This window comes from Ambystoma mexicanum, chromosome 3q, assembly GCF_040938575.1.
Source record: "Ambystoma mexicanum isolate Mex_15411 chromosome 3q, UKY_AmexF1_1, whole genome shotgun sequence".
Classification (NCBI taxonomy): Eukaryota; Metazoa; Chordata; class Amphibia; order Caudata; family Ambystomatidae; genus Ambystoma; species Ambystoma mexicanum.
The window spans coordinates 218,873,866-218,889,106 of record NC_090926.1 but is presented as its reverse complement, the minus strand read 5'-3'; the positions used below and the strand labels follow the sequence as shown (position 1 = coordinate 218,889,106).

The window sequence follows — 15,241 nt, the reverse complement described above, 5'->3', positions numbered from 1 at the left end:
ACCCACCGGCAGGTTTCTCCTCGGCGCGTTGGTCGTCCTCGACTTTCTCTGGCAGGATAAAGCGGTCGACGGTGCGGACGAGGGAGTCCTTCGATTCGAATGTTCTTAGGCAAGGAGCGGACGGCTCCGGTCGTCGGCGGCACGGCGTCAAGTGGTTCCCACGGCTAGGTAACACAACTTCGACGGGCCTCAAGCGGTTACACAAACTTGCGAACCCTGGTCGATGGCAATGGACTTCGACGGTGGCGATGTCCGGGTGCTTCACTTCGATCTCCTCGGCGGTCCCATCTCGGGTCGGCAGCCTTTCGAGGGTCTGTCTTCCAGGGCGCTTCGGCGAAGATGGAGCGGTGCTCGATGATCCCTCGGAGCACGGGAAGAGGGTGCCTTACCAGGTCCTCTCTCGGGTCAGTCTTCGACGATTTCGGCAGCCTTCGGATCGGTCGAAGCAAATGCCACAGCAAGTCTTCTTCTTCCAGCTGAACGTCGAGGATCAGCAGTTCCAGTTACTCTTAGAGTGGAGACTCAACTCCAGAATGCTTCTGAGCCTTCTGAACGCTTCTGAACCCATTACCAGTGGTGAGAGGTCCCCAGATATACTATTCTGTCTCTCATCCACACTGCTGGCACACACTCAACAGCCAATCATACAGAAGGGCATTCATGCAGTCAGTCAGCCAATCAGGCACACAGTGCATTCAGGCCACACTCCTCCCTTTCAGACACTCACAACAAGGAATGTGGATTGGGACAAGTACCCAGCCATTCAACACTACACACTGCATTCAGGCCAGTTTCGGGCAGGGCTGTCTCAGTCTTTGTCTCTCATGCCAGAAACCAGACAACCACAACAAGGAGTGTATATTGGTCACACACTCCATTCACCCAGGTCCCACCCACAGGAGGTACCCACAACATACAGTCACTGGGAAGGCTCCAGTCAGTCTAGCTGGGCCTTCACAACAACACCATATATGGAACTTCCACCCAACAGCCAGTCAGGGGGAAGGGACAGAGTCAGGGCTTCCCAGGACTTTGGGAAACAAGGTAATAGGCAATAGAAAGCAAGAGGCCCCAGGGGCCATCTTGTTTCCTATCAGGAATCAACTGATCCCAATGGCAGGGCCTGGGTATCCCAAAATGGAGGACACCCAGAGCACCTGTCAAATTCAGCATGGAGCTGCCACCAGCCCATACCCTGCTCTGTGGGCCACCCACAGGTGCCCAAAAACATACACTAGGGGTACAGGGTTGTACCCCTACCCATGGGTGCCATAAGGGTATCCCATGGGTCTGTTCACCAAACCAAAAGAGAGAGCTGCACTGCCAGGAGTCCCACATGGACTCCTGGGCAGAAAACATGACAGAACACACGATAAAAAGCAGTAAAGGACAAGGATTCAGAGGCCCTGTCCCTCTGATGCATTTCCAGCATCACAGCCCTTTGTCGGGCTCAGACCTTACAGCATACAGATCATGTAGGTCCCTCTCTGTCAGGCTCATACCTCTCATGTTACAGTTCAACACAAACTTTGCAGGGCTCCCTTGCCGAAACTTATTGCACTTCGGGCCTCCCTCAATCTGTCTCGGACCCCTTTCGAATGTTGAAGACTTTCAAATGTACGTGGTTCTCTTTGAGTCAAAGTGGTCCCTTCACCGGACCACTCCGTTACTTAGTATCACTGATCTCACTGCTGCCTTTTACTTTAAAGTTCATTCTTGGGTCTGTCTTTCTTCGCGTCTCATCCACACGTGTGCAGTTTTCACTTGTGATATAATGCTGCTACTTCTTTCGCTTTAATACACAACGGTCTCTCAGGTTGCTTGCCAACTCACCGGCTGTGTGCACTTCTTTCTTGTTTTGCTACTTCCAATTTATGAGTCAAGATTACTATCACAGGCGTGGCCTCACCTCCCCAACTCTGCCATTCACCTGGTAGGGCCGCTGGCAACCTTGAGGCACAATGCAATCTTCACTGGTGGGATCTGTCCTTTTGCGGTTTGTCAGAAGCAACGACCTCCAGTAGGGAGCCTTTGGGGTTTCCGGCCTGCTGCTCTCATCCCTTGGTTCGTTGATGTGCTCCAGAAGGTATGTCTTCGTCCCAGAAGTTCTGCCCATACTCGTGTCCCGCCTTGCTCAGAGTGTGTCTTTAGGTGATGCCTTTTATTCGTGTGAGGAGAGCTAACTGGTATTAGGTGTATGCACTTAGTGTAAAGTGCCTGATTTTGCCAGACCTGATTAACGGGACATGTCCAGTACTATGTGAGAGAGTTAGTCTGGTCACCCGCTTCCTCAGCTCAGTGTTTGTGTAAAAAGGGCACTTCATAAAATCCTAAAAATAGAATGAGCATAGATGAACAAAAAAAGGGGGAATACTGTGTCTCACTGTTGGCTGTCTCACCCCCACTCCCCGAAGACCCCTCACCCAGGTGATCCTCCCGCACTGGTCCATCCCCAAGATCTCGATCCAAAGGCAATGTCCGTGCCCTGGCCACCTGAGAGAGAGATCCCCAGGGACTTGCGGGTGAGACACCCTCTGGTTTCTCACACTACCAGGCACTGTGATGAAGAAGAGTAGCTTGGATGCTCCTCCAAACTGTGGTGGGTCCCTGACCCTGGTTGGCAGACCTGGTTTCCGCCTACCAGGCACTGTGAGGAAGAAAAATGGCTTGGATGCTCCTCCAAGCCTTGGTGGATCCCTGACTCTGGTTGGCAGGCCTGCGGTCCTCCTACAAGGCACTGTGACAAAGAAGAGTGGCTTGGATGCTCCTCCAAACTCTGATGGGTCTCTTAGTCCAAAACACAGACTTGTTTTACTCGCCTGTCAAGCTCTGTGTTCTTCTGTATGATCCTCACAGTTCTCTTTATGGCCTCTTGATGTCAAATGCAGACTTGGTTTACTCCCCTGCCAAGTACTGTCTTAATTTGTATCTCTCCCAAATCTTTCTACTTGCTAAGGGTCCCAGACCCTATTCCCCTTGTTACCATATGTGGGTAGAATTTCATTCACTACGTTTCTCAGGGTTTCCTTTACCAATGGGGGACCCCCAACCATAGGCTCAGCCACCCAAGTACCTTTAGGGTAATTGGCTGCATCCCTCCGGTTGGGCCAGGGCTTCCCATTGTCCTTCTCTGCTTCACTCTGGGGCTCTCTGTTGCTTTCCACAGCGGCTCTGTGGCTTCAGACCCATGCCGTGTCGTCCTTCTCTCGAGACCACGTGTCCCTGCAGTGCTGCGCTTCTGGAACTTTCCGCAGCCAGCCTCCCTGTTTTCTCAGTGGGTCCGGTGGAAATTCCGTCTTCAGCGTCTCTGCGCCTGGGACTGCTCCTGCTGTCTGTCTGTTAGCCTGAGTCCCTCTCGTGGTTCCTCACCGGAGCATCTGACATCCGGGTAAGTCAGTTGTCAGTGTTTATGTCCATTCCTATTAAGGTCTGCAGTTGGTAGCTAGACCGTTCAGGTAAATTCCTTTGAGTGATCCCTGTGGATCCATGCCTCTTCCTCATCTCAGTCCTTTCTGGTTTTGGATCATGATATTCAACTATATTCTTCATCATCTCAGTCCTTTCTACTTCTTGCATACTACAGATGTATGTGGGATAGAGAACGGTAACAAATGTAAGGCAAATCAGTGTATTGGGGATACCGTGAAGAGACTGCATCATACACCTTATGCATGGATGTTTTATGCGAAGGCTATGAGCAGAGGTGTAGCACTTGAGCCTGGAAGAAAGATATTCTGGGCTGTTGTTATGAATTCCCTGAAAGGAAATACAGGGTGTTTTGAAGAGTCCTTATTGCTTCGCTTGTTCAGGAGCCTGTGGAGTCTGATAAGAAAATGAGATATGTGAATGGAACAGCTAAGGGTGAATATGAACCGGCAGAGTTTTGGATAACTTGGAGGTGTATGATAGAGTAGATAGGGAGTCTGAAACATAAGGAATTAGTGTAATCAAGATGAGATTTAATAACGATAGAAGGGTTAGAGATAAGCAAGAAAAGGGATGATTTGGCAGAGAAGATGAAGATAGAAATAACAAGAGATAGCCACCGAAGTGATTTGTACGATGAATGAGAGAGAAACCTATCAGACTTAACACCACATTCTTAGCAGTGGAAGGTGGGGTGGGACAGATGACCTATCCTGGGCCAACAGTAAAGAAGGCTGTGCCAGGATGATGGACCTATGTACTTCCTGGGGCAACCAAAGATAGAATTTCCACTTTCTCAGAACTGAAGCAGAAAAGTAGAAATTAGAGACTGAAATGGTCGGACATAGGTTTTAAAGAGAATACGAGACAGGGAATATGCATGCACCATAGATGAGGGAGGGACACAAATTGAATGCAGTTATTGTTAGGACTGCAAGTTTTCGTTGGTCTCTCTGGAGACGCTGGAGACATATTGAGGTTACATTCTACGGCCCTTCCAAGATGGCGCCCGTGAGTACCAGCTGCTTTCCAGCTTCAGCCTCCTTTCCGGAATGGACTCCGCCTACTACACTGCAGAGTAACGCTTATGAGGTCCTGGATCCTGGCTCTCCTTGCGTCACTACTCCTTCCAGTAGACGAGCCATGAGTACGCTCACAAGGCTTGTTTTGCTGTCCATCGGGCTTTCCACTCTTTCCACATCTGCGTCGGTCTCCTCGGGAGAACCCACTGTTCTTAATCAAGTGGTCGGAATCCCTGAATCTTATTTGCAGTATCAGGAGGTATTATCTAAACCCCAGTATTCAGAACTGCCTCCACATCGCAGGTACAACTGCTCTATCTCCCTTGTGCCTGACTAACCTGTATATTCTCTCTGCCAGAGAGAAGGAGGTTCTGAAGGATTATTTACACACTAATCTTCAGAACTGACTTATCGCTGAATCCACATCTCCTCCAGGCGCTTCCCTGTTTTTTATCCCAAAGAAGAACACGGACAAATTGCGCCCTTTTATTGACTTTTGGGGTCTTAACAAAATCACCATTGCCAATCGGTACCCCATGCCTCTTATTCCCGAGGTTCTTGACGCAGTTAAAGGGGCTACCATACATACTAAGCTGGACCTATGAGGAGGACCTGATTTGAGTCAAAGCCGGTGATGAATGGAAGACGGCATTTCATACAACCTTTGGGCATTACGAATACAGGGTAATGCCATTTGGTTTATCCAATGCCCCTGTTGTCTGGCAACGCTTCATGGACCACATTTTTTCAGATATCCTTTTACACTTCATGATTGTCTGTTTGGACGATATCCTCATCTTCTCTTCCTCTGAGTCTGAACATGTCCAACACATCCAGGAAGTCCTCAGTCATCTGCAACATGAACATTTATATAGCAAACTTGAGAAATGTGAGTTTCACCAAACTCAAGTCCAGTACTTGGGATATGTGCTATGTCCTCGAGGGGTGGCCATGGACCCCGCTAAAGTTGCAGCAGTTGTAGAGTGGCCTGCCCCAAAAACCATCAAAGAAATACAATGCTTTTTAGGCTTTGCTAATTTCTATAGAAAATTAATCCCAGGTTTTTCCAATCTGATTCGAACCCATTACTATGTTACTAAGAAAAGGTATACCCTTTTTATGGACTGATGAGACACAAGAAGCCTTTGACGCCTTGAAACACCAGTGTACAAAATCTCCAATACTGATCACTCCAGATTTAGGCAAAAGACTTATAGTAGAAACGGATGCATCTCAATACGCTTTGGGGGCGGTTCTTCTACAAGAAGCTGATCAGGGAGATGAATGCCCGGTGACTTACCTTTCAAAAACATTGACCTCCTTGGAACTGAACTATTCAGTTCTTGGAAAAGGAATTGCTGGCCGTCAAAAAGGCATTTGAAAAATGGCGGTACTTATTATTGGGTGCCGCATTTCCTGTGGAAAATTGTACCGACCATCATAACCTCCGCGCATTCCAATATTCGAGACCCGCAATAGCCATCAAGCTCGCTGGGCACATTTCTTCTCTCCATATAATATCTTCATGTTCATTCCTGGAAAGATCAACCTGCGAGCGGACACTTTGTCCCGAAAGGAACAAGTAAGACCCTCTCAGTTCTGCCCTGAGCAATTATTTCCAAAGGCAGTATTTGTTAACTCTATCACCAATTTCTTACTGCAGATAGCGGAAGCCACTAGATCACAAGAAGCAGAGATACAATCAGCAATGGCATCTCATGCTCTTCTTAAGGACAACAATTTATACTTCCAGAAAGATCAGGTCTACGTACCGACAGAGATTCTGAGAGATCCTACACATGTGCAATGATACACAGGCAGCAGGACACAGAGGGTTGCATAATACCCTTGATTTAATCCAGTAGCATTTTTGGTGGCCCTCGTTACAGGCAGACGTACAGGATTACGCATCCTTGTGTGTCATCTACCTTCAGACCAAGAACCTGTGCAGATCTCCCTTGGGAAGCCTGATAAAAATGACAGTTCCCGATCGCCCTTGGTTATTAATTTCTACTGATTTTATTGTAGACCGTCCACCCTCGGAACGTTTCACTGCAGTTGTGGTGGTCATTGATTACTTTACGAAGATGGCTCACTTTGTCCCATTGACAGGGGTCCCCACGGCAGCACAGATGGCCCGCATTTTTGTAGCGCGTATCTTTTCATGCCATGTATTACCAGACACCATCGTGTCTCACACTGGGTCACAGTTTACTTCCCGGTATTGGCAACAAGTCTTTTACATCCTTGATATAAAATGTGCATTGAGCTTGGGATTCCATTCACAGACTAATGGACAGACAGAGAGGCTGAACCAAACCCTGGAGGGGTACCTGCATTGTTTCATTTCTTCAGCTCAAGACAATTGGTCCGCACTTCTCCCCTTAGCAGAATTTGCATATAATAACATCTCCCACACTGCATTGAAGACTAGCCCATTCTTTTGCACCTATTGGTTTCATCTGGCTTGTTTCCCTGCAGTACTTCTGTCTTCTTCCCGCTTTCCTGCGGTGGATGATTTGGTACATAGGATCCAGGATGGACACCACCTGGCAGGGTCTTCTTTATTGTCGGCCCACGAAAGGGTGAAACGCTTTGCTGACCAGCATCGCACTCCTGCTCCAGTATTTGTTCCGGGGGCAATGTCTGGTTGGCTTCTCGCTTTCTTCCACAGAATTTGGTGCCATCCAAGTTGGCTCCTAGGTGCTTCGGTCCTTTTGAAGTTCTGCATTGCTGGGGCCCTGCAGTGGTCCAGCTTTGCAGTCTCTCTTCTTGGACCAGAATTCATCCGATTTTCATATCTCCCAGCTCAAGCCTGATGTTCCGAATCGTTTTGCTCAGACCTCAATGGCCTGTCCCCTGCCTGTTGTCACGAATTTGGGCCCTGAGTTCGAGGTTTCCGGAATTTGTGACTGCCGTTACTTTCGTGGCACTCTCCAGTACTTGGTCGACTGGAAGTGTTATTCCCCTGCAGATCGATCTTGGCAAACGGCTTCTGACGTCCATGCTGCCCGTTTGGTGTGCCGTTTTCATCGGCTCCACCCTGGCAAACCAAGGGGTCCTCCCGTTCGGAGGGGGCATACTATTAGGACTGCTGGTTTGCGTTGGTCTCTCTGAAGACGCTGGAGACATGTCGGGGTGACATTCTATGTCCCTTCCAAGATGGCACCCGTGAGTGCAAGCAGCTTTCCAGCTTCATCCTCCTTTCCACGGTGGACTCCGCCTACTACACTGCAGAGTAACGCTTATGAGGTCCTGGATTCTGGCTCTCCTCGCGTCACTACTCCTTCCAGTAGACGCTCCATGAGTCTGCTCACAAGGCTTGTTTTCTCTGTCCTTTTTGAATCTATCAACTCTGTGTAATTTACCTGTCCTGATTATCCTTTACAGAAAGCAAACACTTGCTTTAGTTGCCATCATTGCAGAACCTTTCTAACCACTCCCTCTTCCGGGAACGCGGCTCCATTGCTCAGCAATGGTAAGAACTCATATGACATTCTATACCAGCAGACGCGGTTTATTTCTCCTGGAGATTTAATGATCTTTTCGCATCTTAGATCATTGCAACTGCTTTCGCATTAACAAACTCTCAGCCGAAGAGAAAGCACAGACCGTAGCTTCTTCGATCCTGTTACCTAGCAACGGTACGGTTTTCGATAGACTTCTGTACACATCTAGACCTGTCCTACAGATTCTAATATTTGCATTATATCAGTCCGTAGGAGTTATCATTTACAAACCAACGTCCGACAGGCAGTCAACAGAGATAATTAATTTGAACCTGCATATAGTTACAAGTTAGGGATTTCACTCTAATCGCCATAGCTACATTTGGTGCTCTTTCTATCTTATTCACTATATCTATTTATAAAGACCTCTACTCTCCAATCTTCCCAGACAGATGCTGCATAATAAGAACTTACAAGAAAACGACAGGTACTCATTCTTTCATCCCTCACGCTCATACCTGTTCATTCCACACACACATCCTAAATGTTCAATTTCCTACGCTCCAGGTAGTTGCCATTGATAGACATCTCCTGCAACCAGTACCCTACTGCCAGATCAGCAAATCGGAAGACTACAGCATTACAGGGTTTTATTCCCCCGAGGGTTTCCCTGGGGGGCCCGTGTTTCTGGTGCTGTGTATCAGTGGGAGGACTCGGGGACATCAGGGGAATACTTCATGAACATCAGGCTGCTCATTTTATCCAGGTTAGTGACTCTAGCGTTAATACAGACTTTTTGGAATACAACCGGGGCATACTGATAATAGTTACAGAGAAAAGTTGAGACCAAGGACAAGACTCTGTCTGTGATAACACAAGCATGGATGTGGGACATCAGGATAGAATGGTCCATGGTGTTGATGCCCATCGACAGGTCACTGTTTCATTATTGATGTATTGGTTCATTGAAGCCCACTGACAGATCCACTAGAGCTTGCACTTCCTGCTGCATGATCTGGCTAGGGCAATTCTTATCATCCATTTATAAGCAGGTTTCTGTTCCTGTCACTCCACGGAAACTGCTCTAATGAATGTGTCCAACTTCATCGCCTCTGCTAAGCACTCCAACCTATACTCTATCCTAATTCTTCTTGACCCGTCTGCTACCTTTGACACAGTCGATCACTCTGATCTCCTTAATACACTTTTTCTTACTTGGATTCGTGATTGAGCCCTTGCCTGGATTGAATCCTACCTCGCACCTCACTGATTCTCAATCTCCTAGAGCAATGACAGTTCTCAACTCACTCCTCTAACTGTTGGTGTTGCACAAGGCTCCGACTTGAATCTGCTCCTCTTTACACTTTACAACTCTGTTCCTGGGGCACTTATCTCCTCCTTTGGGTTCTTGTATCAACTCTTCACAGACGACACCCAAATCTTCTTTTCTTTTCTGGAACTCTCCTCTGATCTCTATATGAAAATGTCAAATTGTCTCCCTGCCATTAAATATTGGATGGCTTCACACTCTCTGATGTTAAACTCTACAGAAACAGAAGTGCTCTTCTTCCCTGCCAAAGCTCTCTCTCATCTCTTGCTCTGCCTATCCAGCTCCCACCTGACACTCTCCCATATTCTCATTCAGCTAGAAACCTCATCATCATCTATGACCCTTCTCACATCTTCTCTACTTTTATCTCCAACAGCAGCACGCATCAACCTCCTAGCTAATAGGAAAACCAGGCACCTCCTTCCTTTCAACAAGAACAAGCACTCTTAACCACTCTTGTCTTCTCGAAACTGGACTACTGTGCCAGAATCCTCTTTAGTCTCCCCAACTATGCTTTCTGTGCTCTCGACAAGATCATTAACTTCGCTACCAGGACTCTATTTTAACTCCCTCACTTCACACCTACTTCCTCATGCCATCATCAGGCTGGATGGCTATGATGCAAAACAGGGCCAGATTTAAATTTCATCTGCTGGTTCACAAATCTATCTATGGTAAGGAACCACTTTATCTATCCTCCTCTATCCAACTACACAAGCCTTCTCGTAATCTCTGCCTCCTTGACTACCCTTAGGGCTCCTCGCCCTCCCTGTGCTTCCTCTTGCTTCTGCTCTTTCTCTCTTCTTACTCCACTTGCATGGAATTCTCTTCCCCCAGATATCTGAGAAACAGTCCACATGGATTTGTTCAAAATCAAACTAAAAGCCTACATCCTTACCTCAGAATGATCCTGTTAACCTACCGCTCATCTGCCTGCTAGCTAATATTTTTCCCCTCGCTTCTAACCTGCCTCTGTTCCTCTGCCTCCACTCTAGCAGGTCACTCATCATGGTCACATCCCGAGAACAGCTGACCGTACCGCATACCTGCACCTAAAAAGGTCCAATGTTGGGTGTCCTTAATCTATGTATGTCCACTTATGTATTATTCCAGGTGACTGTTCCATTTACTCCCCATGACAACCTGGTCAGTATGTCCCTCAAACTCACCACATTGTAAGAAGCTCAATGCTTCCCATCAAATCTGATTTCTTATCTATTGTATGTTATTTTGTGACCGAAGGACATTGTTCCTCTTGTATATGTATAAAAACAAATAAATAAAAGTATAAATAAGAGCAACTTATTCCCATGGTACGACGTTCATTTATTCATCTGCAGTCTTTTTCTGATTTTTTTTGTCGATTTATTTTCTCTTGAAAAAACTCACTGGAAAATATAGGGGGTTGTGGGTAAGGGTGTATAAGTGGTGGGGGATAGCGAATAATGTAAAATTGTTAGGTGATGCAGGGTTGAGAGGGAATCCGCCAAAATAAAAATAAAACATTTTCGATACATTTTTCCCCAAAAACTATTTGGGCAAAACACCCATCCAAAAAACATTGTTGATGAATGAACATAGAACTATTCCTATGGAATAGTTAAAGACTTTATTAAATTAATCCATGAGATACTTACATTTAAACTATCACATGATGTGTGGCAACAATACTTTACTTGACCTTGGCATGAGTGGTAGGTTTAAATTGATCTGAAACTGCAGGGGAAATCTGGATCACATTTGTCTTTTTCAAGAAGCAAGTGACCACCACATTGTCCGGTTGGAGCTGGTCTTGTGTAAAAGGTGCATTAATACATTATGATCTTGGTTATGTGTGCTGCCAGTGTGTTCCTAGTCTGACATGTCATGAGGTTACTGTATAGGTTAATGGTCCCAAAATTGAGAATATGTATCTATTTCCAAGGGGATTTTCCACCAAAGTGTGTGTGTTTTAACGTAAGTAGCAGTGGAGCCAGGGCACTGGGCAAATATGGAGCAGGATAGTTGATGGAGATAAATGCTTTATTTATAGGATGTTTGTCCATTAGTGAACTCATTTTGATGGCTATCAGTTTTTTTGTAGAAAAATGTTTGAAGTTGATTTAACATGTTGTAAGCGTGGATGGGGCTTGAACCGATATAAATTGGATTTATTTGATACTACTGCATTGTTTGGTTTACAAATGCTCACATTGGTTTGCCTATCCACAAAAACCCTTATGAGAAAGCATCGTCCACTGTGCCGTCCTACTTTTGGTTGTTCACCGACTAGTAAGCTATTCTAACAAGTCCCTGTTCTGGAGGAGACCAGTTACTTACCTGTTACAATATCTCTACAGCATGGCAATTATTGATGTATTTATAATCAACCTCCTTTTTCAAATAATATGCCATAAACTATGTTCTGCAATCCTCCCCAAGCATAAAAGAAAATATAGCACTCTTCGAACACAGTAAATCCATACATCACTTAAGAACCTTTGTTAAAGGAAATTATCCTATTTTTATTGATTTTTATTTATTTGTGTTTATATAATTGCTGCATTTTAAATGAGCATGTATTGTTTCAGCTTTGAATAGTATATAGATTGCATATAGCATAGATTATTAAACATCAACACTACCCGTGGCTATGCCCACCAATGAAGTATCTCGGAAAATGTAGATGAAACTTTTTCTGAGCCATCGAACGATCACAGTCCCACAATCCTTGTCCCCAGCCCATCTTGCTCTCACTCACCAACGTTTTGTTTAAAATAAACTGTTTACACTTACACTTACCTTTACTATCAGCTGCATCACCTATTGTTCTTTGTGCTCACCATGGAAATAGAAAAGAGACTCTTCTTTGAGCATTTATTTCTTTTTTCCATGGTGGCCATTTTGCCTTGTGAAAATGTTTCTCTTATTCAAAAATGCTCCTCTATGAGCTGCCTTTCATCAAGGAATGACTATATTTTTAGAAGCCATTGGCACCATGGATGTTTTGCCAAGGAAAAATCCTTGAGATTTAGTGGGGTTGTACTGGCTGATAACAGTGCCAAAGCCCTCCTTTCACTCTCTCTATTACAAGTACAACCTGCCCACAAGGTGTGTATTCCTTAATAAATACGCCAAGAACACAGAAGAAGGTCTGTAACCTCCCCCTCTTTGCTTTAGTTCATTTGATGTCTGCCATGTGCTTGAGATGGACTGACAACTGAAGCAGCCGCCACTTCCACTTTTAGAAGGAAGCCGAAAAATGGGAATGCAAATGTGACAGATGTTGGTCAAATATACTGTTGTGGGGGCCAGGATGCTGGATTGAGTGTTGAACTGTAGTCTTCCTTGAATCTCCAGTATTCAGCATATTACCTGCCTCTGCTGTGGAAGTGAAAGCTTTATCCACATGGAGGCAGGTGTGAACATAAACAATGTGTTTGTGTTCCCTTGTGTGGGACACGGAGGCCGGCGCTGAACTTGGAATGCTGGCAGCTAAAATCCCAAGTTCAGCAACAACCTCTAAATCCCCTCTGCTCCCCTCCTTAGCTGAATTTCCTCTGGGATTCTGGGGGTGCAAATATAGCCTCTAAGCCAATGTCCCCACCCATCCTGCTATCCGGCTACCACACACTTCACCCCTCTGCAATCTTATAGTCCTGCTTTCATCACCCCATATTCCATTCTTCCGTAATGTAATCTTCATATTTGCATGCCTGCGGTCCCGGCTAAGAGCTCCATTGATCATGACTTCTTTCTCAGCTACTAAGCAGAAAGACTGGAAAACGATTGAGTCGTGCCAGGAGAAACAGTTGAACTTCACTCCAAAAAGCTAATTCTGATAGGAATCCAGCATGTTGTTGTTAAAATGTTAACTTTTTGTGACATGGACTCGTAATATATAGAAAGCTACGATGGAACACAGAGTTCCAATTTCAACAACGCAAAGCTCTGGCTTCTGTTTTGTGAATCAAAACTAGTTACTTGCCAATCACCTAATTGTGTCTTGTCTCCTTCCCAGAACTTCCTGAATATTCTGAAAAGGTGGAAGGTATTCAGCAGCTTGTGAGGCGTCTTCCCAGGCCCAACCATGACACCCTGAAGTTCATCCTCGAGCATCTGAAGCGGTGAGAGTGGGGATGTGGGAGGCATGGTGAACCTAAGGCGCATAGTACTCACTCCTACCATGAGGTTGGTCAGACATTTCATAGAAGCCCCAGTTGGCATATGTTGCATGTATGCAGAGGGTTTTTCTATCTACTAAACTCAACCGCCTGAAAATTCAATCCTCATTTTGGTATTTCATAGACAGCTGCACATTCCCATAGCATTCCCATAGCAACTCTAAAATGAACAAACATGAAAGCAATTTAAGCTATTCCCAAAGTGCTTAGCTTGCTAAAAACCGATTTCCAGTTGGCCAGCTGGGAAGTGCAGCTAGGGATAGGACCAGGATTTCCACTGAATTTATGTGGGGATAAGTATAAATTGAGCTCTTCACTAAAGTACGTCAGCTTCAAATTTGTATTAGGTACTTTGTTCTAAGCTTTGTGAGAACTAATCATGAGGAAATATGTATAGATAGCTGCAATCTGTTACTATTACAGGCCACATCTTTTAAATGCCTCCCGGCCGAGTGGGGCACTTTGATCCGGGGTGATGGGTCCAGGCTACTGATTAAGATTAAGATTTCAAGTGGCTCTGTCACATTTAATTCAAGAACATACTACTAAACATGACCTATGGGGTATTTCCTTTTATCGTGGCTAATCTGACTCAACTGCTGGCTTTAGCAATTTTCTTTTTTTAGGTGCCTTACCCTATCAACTATCAATCAATTAGGAGGCTCGTGAGGTCAGAAATAGTGGGATGGACTCCAATTGGGTCTGCACAACAGGATTTTCACCTCTACACTCATAGCGTTTAAACCCAACCTTATTTGTGGTTTAGTCCTTTGAAACTGGCTCTTCTGGGGTTGTTCTTTGTTGTTTTTGTGTATCAGTATGCTCTCTCGACTCACAAAACCTCCACCAATTTGGAATTTAGGAAAGTTTAATTCGACTGGCCCTCAATGAGTACTGAGGCTGGATTAGCTAATTAAATTCCACAGTAATTTAAAACTCCTTATTGTAACAGAGTGCAGGGGGTCAGTTATTTGTGAGACTCACAACCGTGTGTAGTATTATCAAGGTTTGATATTTTATTTTAAACAAAATTTAGAAAATAAAACCTAACTAAACCTACCATGGGATTCCCTGCCTAGTCTAAGATGTAAGGGAAAACCTCAGAGCATACACCGAACTAATCCTCACACTAAACAACAGAAACATTCAAAGCAACATAGACACACCATAAATAAAAGGTTACCAAACAACCTGTGTCTTGGGTGGCTTCTACCTGTCTTGGGAGGATCTTGCTCCCGCAGGAATATCATTCTCTTCCAACGAAATAAAAGCCTTCAATCAAGTCTTGAAAAGTTCCAAAGAAACAAAGGTTTGCACAAATAAAAATCCACTGCTAACAGTTCCTTCTTTGTCTAATGAAAACAATCTCTTTCCAAGTTCCACAAAGAAAACGGCACCAATGGGATTCCAGGAAAACATGGGTAAAGTTGAAGACAAAAGTACCACTTCTGTTTAACAACAACTCTTCTTCTTGCAACTTCTGCTGTGTCTTTAAATACAGTTGTCATGATGCTTCTGCTTAGGGTTTGCTCCTTCTTCAGCAACACCCTTTTGCCAACAATACTGCGTGGGCAGGCTCCCCTGCTCCACAGTTAACTTCTACTACATTCAACGGATACAGTTCTGACAAAGGTATCGACAACCACGGTTCTACTGTTGCTACTGCTGCTTGTAATTTTAGGCAACTTCTCAAGACTCTTCTACCTCTACAGGTGGGCAAGGCACTCTTCTCTCTTGTATGGCAAGAGAGGGCAGCCTATTTGCCTTTCTGTTTTGCAGCTACCAGAAAATCTGTATTTAGCTTCCAGATTGTTTCTTCTGCACTTAAACAGTTTTAGCTCCACATATTTT

At 45.2% G+C, this 15,241-nt stretch overlaps 1 protein-coding gene across 3 annotated transcripts in view; it reads left to right on the top strand.

Moving 5' to 3' along the window:
• The window catches only part of ARHGAP9 (Rho GTPase activating protein 9), a 1,031,694-nt gene that overhangs the window by 863,530 nt on the left and 152,923 nt on the right, over nt 1–15,241 (top strand). For all 3 annotated transcript variants that reach the window (XM_069653585.1, XM_069653586.1, XM_069653587.1), the window contains one exon: nt 13,228–13,333. In XM_069653585.1, coding sequence (XP_069509686.1) covers nt 13,228–13,333 — 106 coding nt within the window. The remainder of the gene's footprint in view (nt 1–13,227; nt 13,334–15,241) is intronic.